General features: G+C 42.1%; 1 protein-coding gene across 3 annotated transcripts; it reads right to left on the reverse strand.

Moving 5' to 3' along the window:
- Positions 1 to 2754: 2754 nt before the first annotated feature.
- On the reverse strand, positions 2755 to 24963 carry scaf1 (SR-related CTD-associated factor 1). 3 transcript variants are annotated; one of them, XM_068336506.1, is made up of 6 exons: positions 24841 to 24938; positions 17645 to 21130; positions 16380 to 16462; positions 11613 to 11915; positions 5030 to 5158; positions 2755 to 3172 (listed from the first exon to the last, which is right to left on the reverse strand). In XM_068336506.1, the coding sequence occupies exons 2-6, from the start codon at positions 21039 to 21041 to the stop codon at positions 3014 to 3016; spliced, it is 4071 nt and encodes a 1356-aa protein (XP_068192607.1). In that variant the 5' UTR covers positions 21042 to 21130; positions 24841 to 24938; the 3' UTR covers positions 2755 to 3013. The 3 variants fall into 3 exon arrangements, 2 of the variants coding, with proteins under 2 accessions (XP_068192607.1, XP_068192606.1); XM_068336505.1 differs by having other exon boundaries at positions 24683 to 24892; XR_011038343.1 differs by lacking the exons at positions 2755 to 3172; positions 5030 to 5158 and adding an exon at positions 16867 to 16920 and having other exon boundaries at positions 11861 to 11915; positions 24683 to 24963.
- Positions 24964 to 26931: the final 1968 nt, after the last annotated feature.

The raw sequence follows: 26931 nt of genomic DNA on the forward strand, positions 1-26931 counted from the left end.
CGCAGGGCTGGAGGTGGTCTGGGATGAGGAGCAAGGAGTGGTAGGGGAACTGAATCAATTGAAAAAGCTGTTCAGTTGCTGTTTCCACATTCCCATCCACAGTGCTGCACCTTTTTCTGTGTACTGTGATGGTTTCGATACGACTTCAGACCTCCCACACATGGTTACACCCTAACTGCTGTATGCCTTCTTGGCCTCCCTCAAGCAGAGAATCACGTGTTGGGCTTTCCTCATTTCCTCTTCGTTCCCACTCCTGAATGCCCACTACTTCCTGTTCAGGACAGCCTTCACTTCCTTGGTTACCGAAGGTTTATAGCTTACATCTCGCCGTTTCACCAGCGAGCTTAAGGTGGGCTGCAGGTGCACTAGGTTGTGGTCTGATGTACCAAGTGAGGGAAAGAAGATTGATGTGTATGCCTCCTTTGCATTGGTGTGAAACAGATCAATGGTTCTGTTCTTCTGTGTGGAGTAGTCTACACCCTGGACCATTGTGGAAAGTGACTACGTTTCTAAGGTGACGTGATTGAAGTAACTGGTGAAAAGAAGCGAAGAAGTAGTGGTGCAGATGGTCTAACACGCTGTCTTAGGGTCCACCTTGGGTGGTATGTATTCAGCCAGGACTATGTGAAAACTGACGTGCCAGGTAGTAGGGCCTGATGCTAACAATTGTTAATTCCAGATCGCGATTGCAAAGCATAGCTTTCACCATAACATGTCCCGGGTGGTACCATCTGTTCTTTGTATAAATTAGCCCACCACCTTTCTTCTTCCCTGTTGTGTTCGTGTCCCGGTCCATTCATATGGAGGAGAAGCCAGTCAGTCTGACGTTAACATCGGGCATGTTGCCCGTCAGCTACGTCTTGAAGAACACAAACAAGCTGTGGTTCAGTCTTAAACAGTGCCATCAGTTTTTCCAACTTGTCAAGCAGCAAGTTGACATTCCCCATGATGACGGAGGGCATGGAGGGCTTGATCCACCACCCGCTAGCTACTCTAGTCGTTACCCTAGACCAGGCATCACCAAATGGCAGACCGCGGTCCGGATCCAGACCGACTGATGCCTCTGTCCGTGACCAAAGTATGATAAATTCATGTGAGTAAATTTTCTTGGAACATTTTTTCTGATGGTCATGGCCGTCAGAAAAAAATACTGTAATAACTGCTACTCGAGTTATTACAGTAATAGTTCCACTCAGTTCAGCCAATCAAAACGTGTTTACCCTGCGCAGTCATCGCATCTGTAAGTGAGACAGCTCGCTGCCACGAGCACTGAGTTTACCTTCAGAGCAGAGCACAGAGGAAGAAGACACGGTGCGGGCAGCGTCAGGAAAACTGCTGGTTAACAATGAGTGAACTGAGAAATTTATATTCATTCTTCAGTCAAGTGGTTCAATACCATTGCGCCTCATATGCTCCAAACATGTGGAATTAATTTAAAGTGAAGCGCCACTATAAAACAAAGCACATAACATTTGAGAAAAGTTATCCCCTGAGGTCTGAGCTGAGGGCAAAATGACTGAGCTGCAAGCACAGTATGAGAGATCTACTCATCATGCATTTGTTTACAGCCCAAAAACGTGCAAACGAATGTTCACTAAAGGTATTGTGAATTTTGGAGCAACAGAACAAATCTTTAAGTGATGGGACAGTTGTGCAGAAGTGCTTACACACAGTTGTTGAGACACTATTTGAGGGAAAACGGAAAGATGTGTGAAAAACTCAAACAAATCCCGATGGCAGCTTCAACAGCAACCAAAAAATCAGAATATTTACAGCCCGATGCAGCTATTCAGAGAGCACCATGCATGTCTTTGGCCTTCGATGAGTTACTGATGACATGGATGTTACTGATAATGCCTAGCTTTTGTGTCCGTCAGGTTCCTTCATAAATATTTTTGAAGGACGTGACACAGATATTGAAGTGGACACATGCAGGATCTCATTGATCTGTAAGGAAATGCTGCATTAACTGAGCATTTTGAGGGAACTGTCCCTGCAACTTTCTGCCTAGACTGTGCGATTGTGTACCCTGGTCTAAATAAAGTAGCACTGCACACCTTGACTCTTTGGATCGACTTACAGCTGTGAGTCAGCTTTTTCAACCATGAACATAATCAAAAAAAAGTACCATTCAAGGTTCACCAATGAACACCTACTTGCCTGCTTGACAATGGCACTGAGTCCATTACTACAAAGATTTAAATTACTGGCAGGGCAATCACATGCCCATTTCTCTCGTTAATAAAACTGTTTGCATTTTTCCCCTGAAAGAGACACTTTTTATTTATGGCTTTCTGAAGATGTTAATATTCTTTTACTTGAAGTGTGGGCCTTCAGTTCTTTAGGCTGGGACGTCTTTACTTTATGAGGCAAAAAGGGTTAATCAGCTCTGTTTGCACTTTGTAATTTTTTTAAATTCTGAGGTTTGTGTTCTTCATTCTCACGTGAGGACTTTAAATTTATTCGCCTGGATCTACTTTTATTTATAGTAAAAGGAGCTAGCTGTGCACTCAATTAAAGACATCCTGTATTGAAAATTGACATTGTTGAAACCATGAAAATGTGGTCTTACGACACAAACTGGACTTGGGTTCAGACCTTTCACTATGAGGAAATTTTAACAACTGGACCTCCATGAGTTTTAATTGAACACCCCTGGCCTAGACCTTTCAAAATGTCCCAAACGACAGCCACAATGTCTCTGTCGGCAGTTGACGGGGATAAGGTCGCATATTCCTGGAGAAAAGGAAGTAGTACGAGTTTGACAGTCTTATTTTATTGCAGAGTGTACTGGACTGCATTTGACCACACAGGTGTGCATGATAGCACCCACTCTAAACATTTTATACATGAGATTTATCAATGTAAGACATATTTACAGAGAGACTACATGATACTGGGAAAGGTATAAAAGCAAGTTGGCCTTTAAAAAAAAAATAAAAAAAAATAAATCAATGGATAGCCCAGACATTGAGAAAAAAGCTGCATGGGGTACATTTATATTACTGTCCTATCAACCAGATGAATGCAATGCTCCTGGCTCACGGTCATCCTTGTCTTCCTCATCCATTTTGCGTCCATGTTTCCTGAAGTATTTGTACCGCTGGACATACAACTTCACCAAGTTGCTGACTCTGACAGGGTTGATTTCCCCAGTGCGGCTGTGGCAGATCTGACAACAAAGCAGAGGAGGTAAATGTAAATACAAGAACCCTTAGTAAGACCCTGTCTTTGGGTTTCATGGTAGCAATAAGCGCAATTATTTACATTAATTGAGATGTGCATTGATTTAGACATACAAAACTAAACAATGACTCTCTCACTCTCACTATGTGTAAGTCATCAGTGGAAATCATGGTAACTAGGGTTGAGTTGGGTACTCATTTCAGATGAGTATCCAATGCAGATAATGATTTTTTGACGAGTATGAGCATGCTACAAGTAAAACTCGTCAATACTCTTGCTCGTTCATTCATTTTCCTGACTGCTTCATACGCTTGCCCGGGCTACTGGGAGCTGGTGCCTATCCCAGCTGGCATAGCTGAAGAAAAATCCTCAGAACTGACTATCTTCATGCTCTGTGATTGGCCAGTCACACACAGCGCCTGCCTCTCCCTACAGACACTCTACAGAGATACTCTGCCCTACTCTCTCACACACACAGGCATTGACTGTTCTCTCTGTGCATGGCTTCACTGTAGCTCATGTTGCTTTCCTTAGGTTTTCCTCAGCTTACCTCTATTTCGGTCTGTTTAAAGTTACTTGGTGAACTTGTTTCTTGTTTTCTTTTGTTGCACGTACGCGGTGCATTTGATCAGACAGAGCTGAAAACTGCTTGTGTCGCATCGGTCACCGCCTCCACTCCAGTCATTTCTTTTTTACCTGCTTGCTCTTAGTTTGCAACTTTCTCACTTCAGTTCAAATTAATTCATTAATATCCTGTATAGATAACTGTTTTAACTGTTACATAGCTCGTGCACACACACACACACACACACACACAGTCACACACAACACACACACACACACACACACACACACACACACACACACACACACACACACACACACACACACACGGTCTCTCCCTCTCTCCCAAACACTTAAGAATATTCATGTTCTGAGTTCATAAAAAACTTGATCTATAAATAGTTCTCTTTTGTGATCAAAAACACTTATTTGAATCTGAATTTTGAGGCTGTTCTGTTCATATTTTTAAAATAAACAATATAGCTACTTCTGAACAATCCATGTCAATTTCAGACTTAAAATAATGTACCGATTTAAGCCTCACCCATTTCATGTCAAACCACACCCACTTCCGTTTTAAGCCCCGCCATTCAGAGTACAGATACAGATACTTTAATGGTTGAACAGACACAGATAGTAGTGTATTCGCTCATCCCTAATAGCAATATAAAATACAACTTCTGGATTGTTGTAAGGGTCTCTTGTTGGATTGAGCCAAGACATTTCTATATGCTGTGATCCTTTACCACATGGGTTTTAGCATTGTACAGTATATTGAGGTCAGGTTGAGGGGGCAACAACACCACCTCTGGAGTCCTTGTTCAACAATTCTTAAAGAATTTACTTAAAAAAACCTCAAAGATTTGATAAGTTTAATTAGAATTACAGTTTATCTTTAAGTTTGAGCCTTGTTTATAAAATGGTGAGTGCATTCACCTCTTGCTCACAAGACTCAAATTTGGTAATGGAGTAACATGTTCAATAGATCCAATAGATTTATAGATTCAGTAAGATCCTTCAGCATCTTTTAAACAAAGTTGAATCACACCAAAATGGACTGCTTTGGCGGTCAGGTTTCTCCGTCAACACTAATGTAAAACGCTGTGCAGCTCTAGACTCTAAACTTTAGTCTGCTTCCTTAGTATTGTCCAGCCCCATTCAATGCTGTTTGTGTTTTTGTACTTTTTTGTCATGGACTGCTAAAACACTAGGAAATGCATATACATTCTTCCTTTTTAGATAAAAAAATGAATACATAAATGTGTTTTCTGTAGCTTACCTTGTGCACAGCTTTCCGTAGGATGTCTTTGTATTCGTCCTTGTTGATGTCTTTGCGCTGATAGTAAGGTTTGATGGCCAGCTTCACCTCCTCCACTGCTCGCTCCTGGGTATGCAGCTTCTTTAAGTACTGGCAATTTCCAGAAAACACATATTAATAATGCAATAACAACAATAACACTTTAAAGGCTGTCTTAAGACACAGTTGCACCTGTTGCTAGAAAAACACAGTTTATGGGGTAGTGAATAGATAAGGGTTTGCAATGCTTACTGGTTTCATGGTAGACCAAGGTTTATATTTACTGTTTCTTGAAATATAATCATTTGTTTTGTAATGACAAATTATCTTCTCCTTAACTCCCTTTAGACAGCACAAAAAGTGCCACTGAAAAAACGCAGAATAGGAATTGTCACAGAGATTTGACATAGGTATCAATAATCTCCATTCCCCTGAATCAGCACTTCAGGGGGATGGAGATTACATACTGTGTGTCCAGGACACCAGGTGGAAGGTAGCAAGGCTAGAAGTTTAGGAGCAGGGTTTAAGTTGTTCTATCATGGTGTAGATAAGAAGAGAAATGGAGTAGGAGTTATCTTGAAGGAGGAGTTTGTTAGAAAAGTCCTGGAAGTAAAAAGAGTGTCAGATAGAGTGATGAGTCTGAAGCTAGAAATCGAAGGTGTGATGTTCAATGTTGTTAGTGGGTATGCTCCTCAGGTAGGATGTGAACTGGAGGAGGAGAAATTCTGGTTGGACTTTGATGAAGTGCTTCCGAGCATACCTAAAAGTGAGAGAGTTGTCATTGGTGCAGACTTCAATAGACATGTTGGTGCACGAAACAGAGGTGATGACGAGGTGATGTGCAGGTTTGGTATCCAGGAGAGGAATGCAGAAGTACAGATGGTGGTTGACTTTGCAAAAAGGACGGAAATGGCTATAGTGAATACTTTCTTTCAGAAAAGGCAGGAACATAGGGCAACTTATAAGAGTGGAGGTAGGAGCACGCAGGTAGACTACATCTTGTGTAGACGGTGTAATCTGAAGGAGATCAGTGACTGTAAAGACACTGATCTCATTTAGGCGAGAGTGTAGCCAAACAGCATAGGATGGTGGTATGTACGATGACCCTGGTGGTGAGGAAGATGAAGAGGACAAATACAGCAGAGGACAAAATGGTGGAAGCTGATAAAGGAAGACTGTTGCATGACTTTTAGGAAGGAGTTAAGACAGGTTCTGGGTGGTCAGAAGGTGCTTCCAGATGACTGGACAACTACAGCTAATGTGATCAGGGAGACAAGTTGGAGAGTACTTGGTCTGTCATCTGGAAGGAAAGTAGATAAGGAGACTTGGTGGTGGAATGAGGAGGTACAGGAGTGTATACAGAGAAAGAGGTTAGCTAAGAAGAAATGGGACACTGAGAGGAGTGAGGAGAGTAGACAGTACAGGGAGATGCAGCGTAAGGTGAAGGTAGAGGTAGCAAAAGCCAAACAAGGGGGTTAATATGACTTGTATGCCAGGTTGGACAGTAAGGACGAGGAGACGGATCTATACAGGTTGGCAAAACAGAGAGACAAATATGGGAAAGACGTGCAGCAGGTTAGGGTGATTAAGGATAGGGATGGAAATCTATTGACAGGTGCCAGTAGTGTAATAGGAAGACGGAAAGAGTACTATACTTTGAAGAGTTGATGAACAAGGAAAATGAGAGAGAACAAAGACTAGAAGAGGTGGCTGTTGTCGACCAGGAAGTAGCAAAGATTAGTCAGGATGAAGTGAGGAGGGCATTGAAGAGGATGAAGAGCGGAGGGCAGTCAGTCCTGATGATATACCTGTAGAAGTTTGGAGGTGTCTAGGAGAGGTGGCAGTAGTTTTTGACTGGGTTGTTCAACAGGGTCTTAGATACTAAGAAGATGTCTGAGGAATGGAGAAGTGTGCTGGTGCCCATTTTTAAGAACAAGGGAGATGCGCAGAGTTGCAGCAACTACAGAGGAATAAAGCTAATGAGCCATACAATGAAGTTATGGGAATGATTCGTTGAAGCTAGACTAAGGGCAGACGTGAGCATTTGTGAGCAGCAGAATGGTTTCATGCCAAAAAAAGTAGTACAGATGCAGTACTTGCTTTAAGGAACATCCTCAAAGCAGATACTGCATCTGTAGTACTCTAGAGAAGTACAGAAAAGGCCAGACGGAGCTGCATTGTGTTTTTGTAGATCTGGAGAACGCTTATGACAGGGTGCCCAGAGAGGAACTGTGGTATTGTATGAGGAAGTCTGGAGTGGCAGAGAAGTATGTTAGAGCGGTGCAGGACATGTAAGAGGACTGTAAGAGTGGTGAGGTGTGCTATAGGTGTGACAAAGCAGTTCAAGGTGGAGGTGGGACTGCATCAGGGATCAGCTCTGAGTCCCTTCTTGTTCACTATGGTGGGGGACAGGCTGACAGAGGTGGTTAGACAACAATCTCCATGGAATATGATGTTTGCAGATGACATTGTAATCTGTAGTGAGAGCAGGGAACAGGTGGAGGAGAAACTAGAGCGGTGGAGGTTTGTCCTGGAAAGGAGAGGAATGAAGGTTAGTTGCAGTAAGACAGTACATGTGTGTGAATGAGAGGGACCCAAGTGGAAGAGTGAGGCTACTACAGGGAGAAGAGATCAAGAAGTTTGTTAGTACCAAGGGTCAACAGTTCAGAGCAATGGCGAGTGTGGAAAAGAGGCCAAGAAGCACATACAAGCAGGATGGAACGGGTGGAAAAAAGTGTCAGGTGTGTTGTGTGATAGAAGAGTTTAAGCTAAAATGAAAGGAAAGGTGTACAAAACTGTGGTGAGACCAGCGATGTTGTTTGGTATAGAGACAGTGTCACTGAGCAGAAGACAGGTGACAGAGCTGGAGGTAGCAGAGATGAAGATGCTGAGGTTCTCTCTGGGAGTGACCAGTAAGGATAGGATCAGGAATAAGTACATCAGAGGGACAGCACATGTTAGAGGTTTTGGAGATAAAGTCAGAGATGTCAGACTGAGATGGTTTGGATATGTCCAGAGGATAGTGAATATATTGGTAGAAGGATGCTGAAGGAGAGAAAGTGAATACTACCCCTAGCAAAAAGTAGGGAATCACCAGTCTTGGACAAGCAGTCCCTCAGACATTTTATTATGTAGAACAAACAGATAAAAACAATGAAAAAATAATGAAGTTTTTCAAAAGTGCAACTCCTTGGCATTCAGGAACACTAAAAGAAAAAAAGAAAAAACATTGTGGTGGTCAGTAAATGTTACTTTTATAGAGCAAGTGCAGGGAAATAAATATGGAATCACTCAATTCCGGGGAAAAAAATTGGAATCACACCATTTTGAGTAGAAAATAAGGACACACCCAGTCAATTTCCTTTCCTTAATTGGGCACCTGACTCAGATTAGATCTGCTTGTTAGTCAACAGTTAAAAACAGTGCAGTTAGGGCTTGGAGGGCTGTTGGACCAAGTGGATTGGAAAGAATCCTGGCTCCAACAAGAGAGATGTCTCTTGAGACCAGAGACAGGATTATCAAACTTCTTGAAGAAGGTAACTCTACACGTATGGTTGCCAAAGATATGTGCTGTTCACAGTCAGCTGTATCGAAGATCTGGTCCAAGTACAAACAGTATGGGAATGTTGTTAAAGTCAAGCGTACCGGTAGACCAAGGAAGACATCTAAGCGTCAAGACAAACAACTAAAGGCCATATGTCTTGTAAACAGAAAATGAACAACAAATGAAGAAATGGGAGGAAGTTGGAATCAATGTATGTGACAGAACTGTTCAAAATAGTCTAAGGAAATGGGCTTTTCATACAGGAAAGCTAAAAGGAAACAATCATTGACGCTTAAACAGAAAAAACAAGACTGCATTGGGCTAAGGAGAGGCAATCATGGACTGTGGATGACGGTTATCTTCAGTGATGAGTCATGGATCTGCATTGGACAAGGTGATGATGCTGGAACTTTGTTTGGTGAGGTTCCAGTGAGATTTACAAAGAGGACTGCCCAAAGAAAACATCAAAATTCCCACAGTACTTGATGATATGGGGCTGCATGTCAGGCAAAGGTACTGGGGAGATGGCTGTGGTTAAATCTTCAATAAACGATTCCCGCTCCCGCCCCAAAAAAAATACCCAGAGGTGAGCTGACAGTGGGATGTGTCAGCTCACCTCCGGAGTACTGCCAAGGCACCCTTGAGCAAGGTGCCGTCCCCTTTACAAATTGCTCATTTGAGGTGCACGAAGAAGGAGCTGTCTGCCACTCTACCTCCCTTGCATGCCTACAGGCCCCCTTGTGTGTTGTTGTGTGTATTATAGGGGCCTGTACACACTAATATGCATGCGTGTGATTTGATTGACTAACAAAAAACTAGAGTGTGCGTCCTTAATTTCCCTTCTGGGATTATAACAGTGTCCATCCATCCATCTTCCACCGCTTATCCGTAGTCGGGTCGCGGGGGCAGCAGCTTCAACAGGGAGCCCCAAACTTCCCTTTCCCCGGCCACATCCACCAGCTCTGACTGGGGGATCCCAAGGCGTTCCCAGGCCAGTGTTGAGATATAATCCCTCCACCTGGTCCTGGGTCTGCCCCGAGGTCTCCTCCCAGCTGGACGTGCCAGAAACACCTCCCTAGGGAGACGTCCTGGAGGCATCCGCACCAGATGCCCAAACCACCTCAACTGACTCCTTTCCATGCGAAGGAGCAGCGGATCTACTCTGAGCCCCTCGCGAACAGCAGTGTTTCTCACCTTATCTCTCAGGGAGACACCAGCTATCCGCCTGAGAAAGCCCATTTCAGCCGCTTGTATCCGCAATCTCGTTCTTTCAGTCATGACCCATCGCTCATGACCATAGGTGAGGGAAGGAACGAAGATTTAACGGTAGATGGAGAGCTTTGCCTCTCGGCTTAGCTCCCTCTTTGTGACAACAGTGCGGTAAAGCGACTGCAATACCGGTCCTGCTGCCCCAATTCTCCGTCCAATCTTACGCTCCATTGTTCCCTCATCGTGAACAGGACCCCAAGATACTTAAACTCCTGCACTTGTGGAAGGACCTCATTCCCCACTTGGTGAAGGCAGTCCACCGGTTTCCTGCTGAGGACCATGGTCTCAGATTTGGAGGTGCTAATCCTCATCCCCGCCGCTTCACACTCAGCTGCAAACCGGACCAGTGAGCGCTGCAGGTCACAGGCTGATAACGCAAACAGGACCACATCATCTGCAAAAAGCAGCGATGCAATCCTCAGGCCACCAAACTGTAAAGCGTCCTCACCACGACTACGCCTCGATATCCTGTCCATGAAAATCACTAACAGAATTGGTGATAAAGCGCAGCCCTGGCGAAGGCCAACAGCTACTCGGACCAAGTTCGACTTACTGCTGAGAACCCGAAAGCAGCTCTCTTGATTGTTATTTCTGTTTTTCATGATTCCACATTTTTTTCCTCAGAATTGAGTGATTCCATATTTATTTCCCTGCATTTGCTCTATAAAGGTAACATTTACTGACCACCACAATGTTTTTCCTTTATTTCTTTTAGTGTTTCTGAATGCCAAAGAGTTGCACTTTTGTTATTTTCATGCTTTTTATCCGAGTTTGTTCTACATAATAAAATGTCTGAGGGAGTGCTCATCCAAGACTGGTGATTCCATACTTTTTGCTAGGGGTAGTATATTGGTAGAAGGATGCTGAGTTTTGAACTGCCAGGCAGGAGGCCTAGAGGAAGACCAAAGGGAAAAGCTGAAAGGAAAAGAAGAAGATGTATACAGTAATCCCTCATTACTCGTGGTTAATGTGTTACAGCAGTGGTCCCCAACACCTGGGACCAAAATTCCACAACGATACAGTAACCAACTATTTATTTTGTTATTTATAGTAATTTAAACATTTATGAACCCTCCCCACCATATATCCATATGACCTTTTCCCACACAGACTGTTATAGACTGTTTAAAGCACTTTTGTGTAAAAGAAATGTTACAGCAGGAACCGTGAGTCGAAACGCAGCAAACACATGGATGCTGTCAGCCAATAGCATGCGCGTACAGTATCACGTGACTAACTACTAAAAATATGCCATGTAGTGAAGCCGTGCATCTTGAAGCGTGAGGGATTAATGTAGATATATACAGTTATATACCTGTTATGTTCGTACATATATACATACAAAGGGAACCCCTATGAGCCCATAGAATAGAGAGTCTTTGTGAATAGAAGCTCTCAGTTTAGCAATCAGTTAGGCATACATATGAACACGGTGTTAATATAATCTAAATCAGATTCCCCCACATTTATAGTATTATGTGCAATTTTTTCAGAAGGAATACACAGTTGTGGTGCTTATTAATTTATTGCCGTATGCCATGGAAATGCATAAAAATAAAAGATCCCCAAATGCAAAATACACCTTCCCATTTCAAAAATGATAACCTTCAGCCAATCATATTCAATAAAAACTGGAATAATTTTGTTGTGACAGCTTGAAAGGAATGGATGCAGAAAAGTTGCTGTAGAAATGCAGCAGTAGCATTAATTACATGGAAGACCAAACAATCATTTCATGAACTTTGATATTACCTTATCTGGGTCTTTGCTCTCACTGTCCCATCCAGTTTCACTACAGCTCCCAGTTACTCCTGAAATCACCACAGGCATGATGGAGGGTGGAGTCTGAGCACAACTACCACCTATGGAGGGGTGCAGGAGAGAGGGAGGAGTTTTGGTGCAACCAACCAATGGGAGAGAACTGTGGAGGATGAACTGGGCTGGGCTCAGAGCAGGAGGTGGAGGGAGTGAAGAAAGGGTAGGGATCTGCGACGAGGATGAGGTGGGAGGAGGTGCATGCTGCTGGGACTGGCTCTGATTGGCTTGTGAAAGGATCTACATAAGAGACATTACATAGACAAATGTCAGTCAGTTTCTCTTTGTGGTGGGAATGTCACTTTTTCCCTACCAGACAATAATTACAACAAATATACATTAAAATAAATCGTAATTACCTCCTATTGAATGATGAGGCAATTACAATCACTCGTATTAAGGATGGAGATTTCAGACCAGATTTCAGACCAAATTTCAGAGTGTAGACTGGCAGGTGAGGTGGCAGTTCACCTCCTGAGCACTGCCTTTGAGCAAAGCACCCTCCCCTTTATAATTTGCCCACGGGGGTGCACCAAAAAGGAGTTGCTGAGTTGATGAGAGAGGCCTATAATTGTCATCATAGGTACACCTCAACTTTGAGGGACAGAATGAGAAAAAAAAATCCGGAAAATCACATTGTCTGATTTTTAAAGAATTTATTTGCAAATTATGGTGGAAAATAAGTATTTGGTCAATAGCAAAAGTTCATCTCAATACTTTGTTATATACCTTTTGTTGGCAATGACAGAGGTCAAATGTTTTCTGTAAGTCTTCACAAGGTTTTCACACACTGTTGCTGGTATTTTGGCCCATTCCTCCATGAAGATCCCAACTAGAGCAGTGATGTTTTGGGGCTGTCATTGGGCAACACGGACTTTCAACTCCCTCCAAAGATTTTTTGGGCTTGCACTAGGAGCAAGTATGATGAAGTCACTGTAGCTCCTTGTAAAAGAATTGAGCAAGCCACAAAAAGCCACACTCTGTGTCCAAGACAGTGGTGCAGCGCGCAGACGACCAACACTCGTCATGAGGGGGCGTGACCCCCTATGGGGGGTCCGGGGGGCCTTCCCTGGGAATGTTTTTAGAAAATGGGGTTGTTTTCCTGCATTCTGGTGCATTTTGATGGCAAAATCTGTTGTTTACTTACAAAAATACACTAAAGTCAACAGTTCAAGCTTAACTATCTTTATTTCTATCCTACTTTATGCAGGTATAAATGTGAGATTCAACAATTGAAAACTTGCATTCACTATGTGAAGATACAGTCATACAAAATATTACTCTGTTTACTTGTAAGATTTACTTAGACTAGAAGACATTTTAACTTTGACTTAGACAATACCATTGGTATGTCATAGTTTAGTTTAGTTTTTGTTTTTTCATTCGATAACATGATTTTTCATTTCAATTTAAAAAGGCATGAAAAATAGCAAGCGAGGTGAATACACATTTACATGCATCGCTGGTTATTGCTGCCGGTCATAGGGATCAAAAGTCAAAGACTACAAAAAAGTATTGTTAATATCTTTCATTTACCTTCTGATAGGTCTGTCACCACTCCTACCCCCTCTCAGCATTCACCATTTGTTGTTCAAATAGAATTTTAACACAACACTATAGTATATAACACTGGATTCTTAATTTCTTTCGATCGATCCTCCTCGCCTTGTCGTACACCAATTCGCGGGTTTAGCTTGTAAAAATAGAATCTTTTTGTTTTTCATTGGACGAGAGGCGGTCATGACAAGTGCATATTTAATGATCGGGAGCATTCCCGTCACTTCGGCTATTACCGTCGGCATGCTTCGGCTATTTCCATCGGTTATTTCCGTCGGCATGCTTTGGCTACGTAAACTTACAAGTAAACATTAAGTAATATTTTGTATGACTGTATGTTCACATAGTGATTGCAAGTTTTTAATTGTTGAATCTCACATTTATACCTGCATAAGTAGGATAGAAATAAAGATAGGTAAGCTTGAAGTATTGACTTAAGTGTATTTTTGTAGGTAAACTGAACAGAAGATTTTGCCCTCACCAGAATGCAGGAAAACCCCATTTTCGAAAAAATTTCCCGGGGAGACCCCCCGGACCCCCTCTGTATCCCCCCCACAACGATCATGGTTTTACACCCCCCAACAATTGAAAACTTGCATTCACAAGGCTGACCACCCTTCTTTCAACCAGGGTTGACATCACATCGGTACATGGAATGTGAGGACCATGTATGAGACAGGGAAGACCTTCCAAGTAGCAGCAGTGATGAGAAGCAACAACCTCATGCTGCTCGGAATAAGCGAGACAAGGTGAACGCAGGCCAGAGAGAAACGACTGTCCACAGGAGAGATGCTCTTGTACTCCGGTCATGAAGAGGAAAACGCCCCTGACAGTCAATGGGTAGTATTGATGCTATCTAAGCAGCACAGAAAGCACTCATAGGATGGGAGGCCCGTGGACCCAGGATCATCACAGCATCCTTCCACACCAAGAACAAGAGGATTAATATGAACATTATACAGTGCTACTCCCCTACCAATGACAGCGAGGAAGCAGATAAAGACAAGTTCTACAACAGGCTGCAATATATTATAGAAAAACAATCAGAGAGAGACCTGATGGTCCTAATGGGAGACCTCAATGCCAAGATAGGAAGGGATAACACAGGGTATGAGGGTATCATGGGAAGTCATGGGCTAGGGGCCATGAATGAAAATGGAGAGAGGCTGGTAGACCTGTGCGCTATGAACAACTTGGTCATTGGTGGCAGTGTCTTCCCCCATAAGAACATCCACAAGGTCACTTGGATATCACCAGACCACATCACTGAGAACCTGATTGACCACATCTGTATTAGCAAGAAATTCAGGAGATCCATGCAGGATGTAAAAATTAAGAGAGGAGCAGATGTGGCATCAGACCACCACCTTGTTGTAGCAAGCTTGAAGCTGAAACTGAGGAAGAACTGGATTTCCCACCTTTCTGGTTTTGGCAGCCAATGTAATTTGATATCATTTTACCTAAACACCTATCATTTTTGCATCTTTTTTATAGGTTTTCCCCTCTTTTATTAACTTCTTAATCAAAGAACGATCTTCTTCTGAAAAATGCCATGAACAACCCATCTCACTCTGTCAAGGACAAATGCACAGCCAGAATCTACAGCATCAGTTGCCTTGGTCCTTAAATAAGGGCCACCTGCTTAACCACCATTTTCTTTCACATAATCAATGACGTCACTAATTGAACTCAACACCCCTTTTGGTTAATGACTCAGTTTCACAGAATTAGTGGCATGCACGCCATTGCTGTTGGGTCTGTTGGATTTCTATACCTTTACTAAACCTTCTAGAGTTGTACGTGCAGTGTAGAGGTTGAATTTATAACAACAACGATTTATCTTGCTAGTGATGTGGGACTGCCATTATTATGAACACAACTGTGTATACTGTATATGTGTGTGTGTATATATATATATATATATATATATATATATATATATATATATTTACATTTTTTGTAAACACAATATAAAATGTTGAATAAATTTGGTTACACTTCACAATTGTGTTTCACATGTTGTTGATTCTTAAAAAAATATTTTCAATTTGTTATCTTTAAGTTTGAAGCGTTTGCATTAACCGCGAGTAACGAGGTGTCACTGTATATGTATGCATAAAGTAGGATAGAAATAAAGATAGTTAAGCTTGAACTGTTGACTTTAGTGTATTTTTGTAGGTAAACTGAACAGAAGATTTTGCCATCAGAATGCACCAAAATGCAGGAAAACAACCCCATTTTCTAAAAAATTTCCTTGGGAAGGCCCTCTGGAACCCCCGTGGGGGATAACTCCTCAACGACCCCTCACAATGAGCGTTGGTCGTCTGCGCACTGCACCACTGTCTTGGACACAGAATGTGGCCTTTTTGTGGCTTGTGGAGCCACAGCGGCTTCGTCATACTTGCTCCTATTGCAAGCCCTGAAATATATATGAATTAGTTTGAAAACCTGACAAAGACACTAAATGCATAATACAGATCCTTTCCAAAAAATTAGAATGTCTTGGAAAAGTTGTTTAATTTCCATAATTCCATTCAGAAAGTTAAACTTTCATATATTATAGATTCATGGCCCACAATTTAAACAATTTCAGGTATTTTTTTTTTTATTTTTACATAATTTTGGCTTCCAGCTCATGAAACCCACGAAAAACAGGATTTCCAAAAATTGGACTACTGTGAAGAAATCATCAAGGCATGAATGTTTTAAACTGAGTGTCACTGACTAATCATCTACTAAACTCAAGGGACATGCACAGGTTTCCCCAGGTGTTATTTAATTGCTTTGGTAAGTAACATATGCTTTGTACTTTCAATAAACCTGCACTGGATCCATACAGTTTCTAATTGCAGTTATTTTGAAAACTTTGGAAAAATGGATAAACAAAATGCCTCCTCAATGCAAAATAAAACGGACAACTACATTGATCCATATTTGCAATAAATAGATATGCTCCATCCCCAGCCCAAAGCCTGTGTAAAATTGGTTAAATTTAGTTCAGATATTTGAATAATTCTATCTGACAAACAAACCTATCACCAGACACAGGTACAACTTCTTTTAGGCACAAAAAACCAAACCAAATGGCAATAACTTCAAATGGCAATTCAGGGAATCCATAGTCAGAGACAATCATCCCTCTCTCACCTGGCTGGTTGCTTGAATGAACTCTTGTGCTTTTGCTCTGTTGGCAATATTGGCCTCCTCCATTTTGAAGAGCAGAGCAGTCACTGATGGAACAAACATCTTATTACTATTATTTCAAAAATAACAACTATGTCAAGTATCACCATAACATACCGTACATGCAAAACGATGAAAAATCTGATACCTTCTTTAACTAAAAATGCTTTGACAGCAAGCAGTTTTAGAGTTACAGTGGTACCTCTACTTACGAAATTAATTGGTTCCGTAAGAAATTGCATAAGTAGAACATTACGTAAGTAGAGACGTGTTTCCATGCTAATGCCCTAATACGTTCCAAGCCCCCAAAAATTCCGACATGTTGTATAAAGCATAAAAATGCATCAAAACATGTAACAAATACATGTTAGATTAGATTATTACAAAATAAATGCGAGTTGTGCATAATGTAAAAAACAAAGAATAAAGAATAAAAATGATGGTCATTTACCTTTTAACTGCTGTCCTCATTGTTTTTTGCCCTCTTTGGTTCATGCGCTCTTGCCTAACGATGCCGAACAACAGAGTGAATTCCAGTCCTCCATTTGAACTTCTCCAACCACCCACACGATGCCTTAAACTCCTTAAACTTCCTTTTGTTTTAATAACGTGGCGATTGTAGATGCATTACGGCCATATTCTTAGGTGAGATCAACCAAACGCATCCCTTTTTCATGCTTTTCTATTATCTCTTGCTTTGCACGGACAAAAAAACTTTTCTTCATCTTTTCTTTTCCTCTTTTCTCCGTCCCTTTCTTGGGGTCCATAGCGAACACTCTAAAAGTTACACGTCATGGGTCGAGAGCCGAATGACAAGGACCCTGCATTAACACCGATCTAGGTCCACACAGAGGTCCCTCTTAGCCAATTAGATGCCAGGAAGATACTAGGTAATAGCCAATGGCAGAGCAGCTATGAGAATTTTGCGTTCAGGAACCTGTGGGAGCTGCGAGTATCAGCCCATACTGTATTTTTACCTTTCGTAACTTGTTTCGTAACTAGAGGTAATATTTTGCTGCTGAGAAATTTCATAAGTGGAACATTTTATATGTAGACATTCATAAGTAGAGGTACGACTGTATAGTTTTTAAACTTTGAGAAATTGTACTCTTCCAAAACTAAATTTAGAAGTCTAGAAAGTAACATGCTTTTCACTTCAGAGTACAGCTATTTGAGATTTCAATATTTTATGATTACAGGGCACATTTATGTATAAGGTGGAAACTTACATGCTAGGACTCCCCCAGTTGTGCAGTCCACGCCAGTCTGCAAACTCCAGGGGAGGGCAGTTGAGGATGGTGGTGGGGGAGGAGGGGGCTTACCAACAGATGAGGAGGTTACAGAAGAGGTGGAGGAGGGGTCTGATGAAGATGGTGGCAGAGCAAGGGAAGTGAGACCACAAACTGTGGAGGAGGAGGATGAAGAAGGGGGTGAGGCCAATGATTTGGGTGCATCATCTGGAAGAAGGGGCTTTGCAGCATTAGAAGACAAGTTGTGGATAGCTGCCTTTGAAGTGGACAGGTTGGAAGGACTGCTTGCTGGGAGTGTGGGGCTGGTCTGCGTTGGACAGTCCTCAGATTGGAAAGGAGGGTCTGGAGTCTTACAACTACTGTCCACAGTCTGAGAGTCAGGTGATGACTCCCTGGTATCCTGCAAAGGAGCCATCAAGGTTGGTGGCGTGTGGGGTGGTGAGGATGAGGGTGGCACAACACTAGTGGAGGTGGAGGAGGAGGAGGAGGAAGAACTGGGTGTAGGGCCAGCTTGGCCAGCATGTGGACTGACTGATGTGCTCCCATTTCCAACAGCTGATTGAATATCTAAAGTGGCTACACCCCAGCTCTCAGACATGGGTTTTGTTTGGTTGCCATCTCCAACCGTCAACCCTACAGCTTCACCTTTATCTTTTGTCTTCTTGACCGGGCGACGGCGGCGCTTAGTTGCCAAAGATGATGAAGGAGAGGAAGCAGAAGAGGAAGTGGATGTGATGGAACTTGTTTTTGTTTTCTTTGATTTTAATACTGCAGAACTGGTCAAGGAGGATGGTGGTGCAGCTAAGCTGCTCCTCTTTCCCATAGTAGTCAAATCTTTACAACGGCTGCCAAGTGACAATGGTTCTGAGCAGGGCTTTAGGAACGGAGACCTGCTCTCATTGTCTCTGCAGAAGACTACTGCAATTGAACCACCCACAACAGAGCCACCAGCACTGCCACCTGTACCACCTGAGCTTAGAAGGTCCATGCCCAGCTTTCCAGCCCCCGTAGTGCTGCTCACACCCTCTCGCACAAGAACAGACACTTGGGACTGAAGCTTGCCTTTCTGACTGCCACTATTCTCCTTCTTAGATTTGCCCAAGCGACCCAAATCCTTTCTGCTGGATTTGTACCGGTCTTTGTCCTTTCCCATCTTCCTGGTTTGTTTTGCCAAGGGTAAGCCAGGTGAAATGTCTGCAGACCCAGAAGTAATTGTCAGAGAGGAATGGCATTTACTTTTGGTTCTATTGGAGGAAGAGGAGGTAGGGGATTCAGACTGACCAATTTTCTTTACCAAGCGTGATTTCTTTTTTGGGTGGTGTCGCACACTCTTGGGGTTAGTTTTTGTTTTGGGGCCTGGGTCAGGTGGTGCTGGAGGTAGCGCAGCAGGAGGTGTATCCTCCAATGAGGGGTAGTCTGAATCCAGAGCTTCACCATCCAAAGACAATACATCAGTGTCTAATTTGTCTGAATAACGGTCTGACTCATAGCTGTGATACCTTGGTGGTGAGACTGACTGGCTGTGACAACTTCTTCGATCCTCTAAATCTTCCCCCAGGTGCCATTTTTTCTTCTTCTTTCTTTTGTGGGGCTTGATTAATTCCTGTGTGGGACGACAGGGAGAGCTGGTTGTGAGTCTTGGTGATCCAGGTACAGTGGTGGTGGTCGTAGTTGTGGTGACTGTGATGGTTCGCTTGATTGCAAAGAGGTCAGACCCATTAAGGTCCTGGATTGATGGTGGCACAACAGGGCGGCCATTCCTTCGCCGTTCCTTGTCATGCTGCCTGTCTCTATCACTTCCCCTCTTTTCTCTGCTTATTTTGGACCTCTTTGAAATGCCACGCTCTCTGCTGCTTGAATGTTTTCTTACATTCTTTTCCCTTTCTTTCTTTTGAATGCTAGAATTTCTACTTCTTTCATACATTCTACCACTACTGGTCCAATTTTGCTCTTTATCAATATCTCTTTCTCGTGCTCCGTTTCTATCACGATCTCTATCTCCGTCTCTAAATCGCTCTCTTTCTCTACCCCTCTCTCTTTGTCTATCTTCACATAGACTTGAAAAATTTTGAGTATGGCCTCCTTTTCCTGAAGTGTTGCCTGATCGTGCAGCCTCTGGGCTGGCGTGACGTTTTTTTTTCATCTTCTGACTACTGCTCCTGCTCCTCCGTCCTTTAACTTCCTTATAGCCTCTGTCTTTTTCCCTGCTTCTCTCCTGACCCCCCTCTTTGTCTTTCTTTCTCTTTTTCCTTCTCTCCTCCTTCTCCCCAGTTTTTTTATCCTTAATTTTTTGGTGGTCATGGTCCTTAGAGCACTTTGAGGACTTGTGGTTCTTACTAACTTTAAGTACAGATGGAGTCCGAGGAGAAGCAGGCGCTGAAGCTGGAAGAGGGGACGGAGGAGGCTGCGGCTGAGGAGAAAGAGGCAAAGATGTTGGAAAGGAAAGATATCTTTCTTTTCGCCTATTGACCAGTTTCCTTCTCAAATCCTCTAGTCCTACCACAGGCTCATCCTCAGGCTCTTTGTCCACATCCCAGTTACTCTCTGTATGCACAGACACAAAGCCATCCCCATCCAGTACGCGCAAGATACGCTTTGGCTTTGTACCAAAGAAGGAGATGGTGGGAGAAATAACAGGAACAATATCTCCAGATAATTTCTTTTTGCCCCCATCTTGGTCAGTGACACCAACTATTTCCCCTTCCTCAATCTCAGAGTGATCAGACTCAGCGCTGCTAGACCTCTGCTCTCCACTTTTGCTTTTGCTACAGTCCACTCTTCTTCTTAGAGGGAGCTGGGTGGTCAAACAGGGGCTTGGCAGATCAGTTAATGTGTCAGTGGAATCTGGAGGTTCTTCCCCTTTCTCCTCATCTTCTTGTTCAGCACTGCTTTTCATGTCCCTCATTTTGATACTCTTGTCATCAGTATCAGATGTTGGAGAACCAGTAGGATCAAAAGGGTCATATTTTTCGCTCTCCTCCTCCTCCAGTTTATCAGTTGGATGAAAAGGATCGTACATTGTTTTCTTACCCTCTTCAGAACCAAGATTTGGCTGCAGTGCAGTCTGAGGAAAGAAATCCAATACGTTGGTCTTGGGAATAGGTATGGAGGGAGACTGTGTCACTCGAGATCTAGACGTGGAAGAAATCCTGGCCACCCCCGTCCTTTGAATCTGACCATTTACATGCTTCTCAAAAACTGATGCTTTGGCACAGACAGGAGAGAATACTAACAACGGGGAAGACTGATCAGATGAAGGAGAAGAAGACACAGAGGGTGAGCAGGGATGTGGGCTACTAGCAATCTTTCTAACTCCACTTGGGGAAGAGGAAAGAGCAGGCCTCCTTTTGAAGCCTGATGCTGGAGACAAGTCCATGGACCAGGAAACTGGTGCTGTTTTAGAAAGATTCTAGGAGGCTGGTCACAATGGAAAAAGCCACAGGAAAACAGAATGATGAAATAATCCTAGAAGAAAGAACAAATTTATTTTTAAAGCTAGAATGACTTGAGAAGTTGTGCACACAGAACCCCTAGACACTGAAAAATCAAAATTTATGCTAACCACTTTCCGATCCCAAAGAAAGTTGAATGTAAGCAAACTGACATGAAAATAGAAAACTTGGCATGATGTGGACATTAGGGGGAAAAATACCAATCAACTAAACCCTGTCAGAACAGCAGAGTAATTGACCTTGTTAGATTTCAAAACTTCTTCAGGAATGGTATGAGGAGCACACTAAATGCAGGTGCTGACTTGTTAACTCCTAATTCTCAACATATGAATTCAAATAAGCACCTGGAGGATATTCTGCAAAATGTAATTAATGTAGCAATACTTCAAGATGTGCCACTAACAGCACACATTTTGTGTAGTCCATATCTTGATGTGTCATATCTGTTTTAGCAGCAAAATTATCTACATGATATCAGTTAGGAGGACAAGCCTGACATTCTTAAAGTTTTTCAATGTTTTAATAATTTGTATGAAAATTACATTTACCACTGGAGTGTATAGAGGTGACGAATTTTGTCATTCAGATAGCAAACCGTCTGTCAGTTTAGGAAATTGCTAGAAGCTAAAAGCAAATATTCGGATCTCCTACTACAACACAAAGTCAGCTGGCTGTCAAGGGGTGAGGTTTTGCGGCGCTTTGTTGCTTGTTGAGAACACATGAAAACTTTCCTTTAAAGCACAGACTTGAACTACCCACAACTGGAAGACACCAAGTGGTTGGAAAAACTGCCCTTCACAGTGGACATGACAAGTCACCTAAACATGCGCAATAACAGTCTCCTGAGGCCTGTACCATAAAGCTGGATTACGGCTTAGTGAGATAACTTCAGGCTTAACCCTGGCTTTTCGGTACCATAAAGATGGCTGACTTTCTATCGGGCTACGTTGTCGCGGTAATCCATGCTGAACACCTAACCTGCTCCGGAGCAGGATAAGTTCAGGATAAGAGCTCAGCAGGTATAACAGCCCCACCTACTGACCAATCAGAGCTCAGCAGGTATAACAGCCCCACCTACTGACCAATCACTTCTCTCGGAAAATGGGCTGTCCGTTCTATGAGAACCCGTGGATCTTGGTGCACAGCTTGTGCGAAGAGCGCTCAGGCATGAGAGAATATTTAGAGATAGCTGTAATTCGTTCGAATTGCCTGAACAATCACTGTACGAAAGGTACAGGTTTTGGGGAGAGGGGTTACATTACATCTGTCAGCTGCTGGAGCCTTATATCAGTAATGTAACGCAACGCAACCACGCGCTGACAGTCCCGCAGACAGTGCATTGCACTGAGGTTTTTTGCCACAGTTAATATATATTTCTTAGTGATGTTCGTAATTATTATGATGTCCTTAAATCCCTCGTTGGATGGTTTACAAGCAAGACACAGATAAAATGACATTAATCAATTATTTAAGTAAATCATGGATTGATTCATTCATTCTTAGGTACTTTTATGTCTTCTGTTGGCGATGCCGAAAACCTCGGAAAGAACACAGTATGTAGAGCTATTCATAAAGTCACGGGAGCTACAATCACATGCCATAACGAAAAATGTCGCACACACATACATTTGTGGAACACACAAATGTTAATGTAGTCAGATATACAAGTACAGTCATAGTGGGGAAGTAATATAATGGAACTAACTTCCGGATTGACACAGTCGCCGATTTTTTGCCAGCGATCCTTGCGCCTTTTGGCAGCAGCAACTGTGTTGCTTTTTGCCTGGATTATTGATTTGTATTGCTCGTATTTATTATTATTGTTTGCTCCTCCGTCGTGAAATATGCGGCTCGGGCCGGTCTGTTGCATGTTTGCGATTGGCCGCATGCAGCAAACTCCGCCCTTTTTATGTGACCGCGCACAGATCTGGAGTGGACAAGCCTGAATTGAATTAGTGAGTTGATAGCCGGCTTTATGGTACCAAAAATACAAAGGGCGGATGTCTCGGTACGTGTAAGTAAGAAGAAGCCCGGCTAGGTTAATCAAGCTTTATGGTACAGGCCTCAGGAGCGGAAAAACACTGCACTGCAAATGCTGGAGGCTGTTTTGTCACTGGAGCTCAAGCTGACTGTATTCATCAGGGATGAACAGCGAAGCGCTCTCACTTTCCCTCTCTAAAAGAGTTCAGAGACGCCTATTATGATCACACACTCAATTGTGATTATTTACAAAGAGCGATTGTTGATATGCAAGCTGCATCTGGGAGCAGATTTAACGAGTTCCTCAATTCAACAAAACATATTAATATAGAAATGGAAGTTAAACTTAAGGCACCAAGTATCATTATACATATATATATATATACACACACACACACACACACATACATGTGTGTGTGTCTTCTGTGTGTGTTTATGTTTGTGTATATGGATTTTGTTAACTGTGATATTACTATTGCTTTTACTGTGTTGTGAGCTTTCATAAAATAAAAATCTTTAATGTCAGCATTTATTTTGAAAGAATTTTATGCACGATTAAAAAAAAAGTCAATGACACTCTTCTGCCGTCTGTCACACAAGATGAGGTCTGAGGTTATCAGAGACTCAGATCTAAGCTTCATATGTACAAATAACATTTAAAATACAAAACCAATCTATAAATTATGCATTCATAATGTGACACTGACCCTTACAGACTTCTTTTTTTAGAATTATACGAGCAGATTATCAATTGTTTCCACATGATCAATGGAGACCCAAAATGTCAAGCACAAATAACTACAACCAATGGTCATAGGACAGCACACTTTCAGTGGTGTCATGACTAAGAAATCCGCTTCAGATAACAAAATCATTGTGTCTGCAGAATACGTAATTCCTTGAAAACGAGAAGATAAAGTACATGCAACTTCACATTTATGTTTGTCCACATCAGACAATCCCCCTAAGGGAGGGGTTCAGGCAATTCACAAAAGTGGAACAGGTCTGGACTGACCTCTGGCACTTAAGTTACCACTGCTAGAATCTCACCAAGGCTCTACTCCTTCACTTTAGTTTTGAACTAATGTTGCAATGTACATTAGGCAATTGCTTACTCTAAGAGCTGCAGTGGAGACGAGAAGGCCGTTCGTGAACCACGGGCTTCATTCTCGCCATCAATGTAAATCAAAACATTGATGCTGTGTAATTTGTAACCGTTAGATTTCCTCTGAGAGCTATTCACGGGTTGGTTGGTTTATGAATGTTTTACTAATTCATGCTTAAAAGCGTAACTTTTCGTGATGAACGTGTAGCCCCAACTGTGCCCACTTTTAGCCACTGTTAGCCGTATTGTTGACGCTTTTAGATTCAAGTAACCCCTAAGACAGACTTTGTTGCTGATGTCATATATCTCAACTCCAGGGCTATAACTGCTTTAATCACAATTCATACCTCTCACTATTTCATCAAAAGATGAAGCTTACATCTCCTGTTAAAATCTGTCAATATGTAGCTTGTTTAGCTCCCAGTAGCTAACGATAGCCCGACTAAAAGCAACAGGGGTAGCGATGGGTTAATGAAATACCTTTGGTCCGATGATCCGCGGAGTCACATTAAAACGCCCGGTTTACATCTACTGTTTTTTTTCTCAGACAAACCTCGAATGAATACAATCAGTCGCTTTAAGCTTCTTTAAAACATCGGCACCCATCCCTTCCTACAAATCGCCGCCATCTTCCTTACCCTCGAACCAGGCAAGCCATTTTTTCCCAGTGCTGTTAAGGCAAACCATGAATATATCATAGACGCGAACAATCAGTCCAATCAGAGCGGAGAAACGAGTCACGTCTCGTCATCGTCATCACGCCTTAAGAACCGTCTGTATTCCTCTGTCTGCACAGACCTCAGTGGACCGGGAGATAGGTCCAACCTGAAACCAATAAATGGGAACTGCTGAAAATTTTGAGATAGGTGGCATGTAAGCTGGGAGGACGGAGGAGGAGATACTATATTTATTTCTTTTCTATGTCTGAGTGAAAGAGTAACTCCATGAATGTCAAAATAAACAACAGATTTAAACTTGAAGCCAATGTACAAATTTATTACAAAACCTCAAAGTTCTGAAGAGGAAATCTGCACATATTTTAGTGAGAACATTTTAACTGCAAATTTAGTCTTTCAACAGTTTGGCAATGATGTGGGCAATGAGATGGCCCAGAATAAACTATGACTTATTTGTTTAATGTCTACATTAGACTGTGTGTGTTAATGTTTGTATATATGGATTTTGTTAACTGTGATATTACTATTGCTTTTACTGTGTTGTGAGCTTTCATAAAATAAAAATCTTTAATGTCAGCATTTATTTTGAAAGAATTTTATGCTCGATTAAAAAAAAAGTCAATGACACTCTTCTGCCGTCTGTCACACAAGATGAGGTCTGAGGTTATCAGAGACTCAGATCTAAGCTTCATATGTTCAAATAACATTTAAAACACAAGACCAATCTACAAATTATGCATTCATAAGGTGACACTGACCCTTACAGACTTATTTTGTTAGAACTGTACGAGCAGATTATCAATTGTTTCCACATGATCAATGGAGACCCAAAATGTCAAGCATAAAATAACTACAACCAATGGTCATAGGACAGCACACTTTCAGTGGTGTCATGACTAAGAAATCCGCTTCAGATAACAAAATCATTGTGTCTGCAGAATAAGTAATTCCTTGAAAACGAGAAGATAAAGTAAATGCAACCTCACATTTATGTTTGTCCACATCAGACAATCCCCCTAAGGGAGGGGTTCAGGCAATTCACAAAAGTGGAACAGGTCTGGACTGACCCCTGGCTGCTAGAATCTCACCAAGGCTCTACTCCTTCACTTTAGCTTTGAACTGATGTTGCAATGTACATTAGGCAATTGCTTACTCTAAGAGCTGCAGTGGAGATGAGAAGGCCGTTCGTGAACCACGGGCTTGATTCTCGCCATCAATGTAAATCAAAACATCGATGCTGTGTAATTTGTAACCGTTAGATTTCCTCTGAGAGCTATTCACGGGTTGGTTGGTTTATGTTTTACTAATTCATGCTTAAAAGCGTAACTTTTCGTGATGAACGTGTAGCCCCAACTGTGCCCACTTTTAGCCACTGTTAGCCGTATTGTTGATGCTTTTAGGTTCAAGTAACCCCTAAGACAGACTTTGTTGCTGATGTCATATATCTCAACTCCAGGGCTATAACTGCTTTAATCACAATTCATACCAGAACATTTTAACTGCAAATTCAGTCTTTCAACAGTTTGGCAATGATGTGGGCAATGAATAAACTATGACTTATTTGTCTAATGTCTACATTAGACTGCATTAATTTCAATAAATAGTGATACCCTGATAAGATTGATAACTGGTGTCCAATTTTTGTCCAGTAATGATTAGAAAGTATCACTGACTGCATATTGCAAACAGCTGAAATTAGTTTTGCATGTATTGATAAACAATCTGTATCTCATCATAAATTCAAAAAATGTTTATCTGGAATTTAGATTTTTACAGAGGTGTTGACTCAGTTCAATCAAACCGATCAAATTTTACTTGTATATCCCAAATTCAAATGCTTTTGAGGACTTAACTCTCTAACTCTCTTTTACACTGTTGCACATAATTGAAATAAAAATATTGATGACATAGGCAACCTCTTTTTCAATTTTTTGTGGAAAAGACCATAATTTTTGTTGAAAGAATCTGATTTGTTGAGGTAAAACAATTGGGGCGGCAGTGGCTCAGTGGTAGAGCGTGTGGTAGAGCAGGTCATCCAATGAATCGGCGGTT

This window comes from Antennarius striatus, chromosome 16, assembly GCF_040054535.1.
Source record: "Antennarius striatus isolate MH-2024 chromosome 16, ASM4005453v1, whole genome shotgun sequence".
Lineage (NCBI taxonomy): Eukaryota > Metazoa > Chordata > Actinopteri > Lophiiformes > Antennariidae > Antennarius > Antennarius striatus.

Excerpts from the sequence above, each read along its gene's own strand:
- scaf1 (XM_068336506.1), bottom strand. The coding sequence starts at position 21,041 with ATGGACTTGTCTCCAGCATCAGGCTTCAAAAGGAGGCCTGCTCTTTCC. Across the intron at positions 16,463-17,644 it reads AACTGGGGGAGTCCTAGCAT|TGACTGCTCTGCTCTTCAAA; the intron begins GTAAGTTTCCAC and ends TTGTTCCATCAG. Across the intron at positions 11,916-16,379 it reads TCATTCAAGCAACCAGCCAG|ATCCTTTCACAAGCCAATCA; the intron begins GTGAGAGAGGGA and ends TCTCTTATGTAG.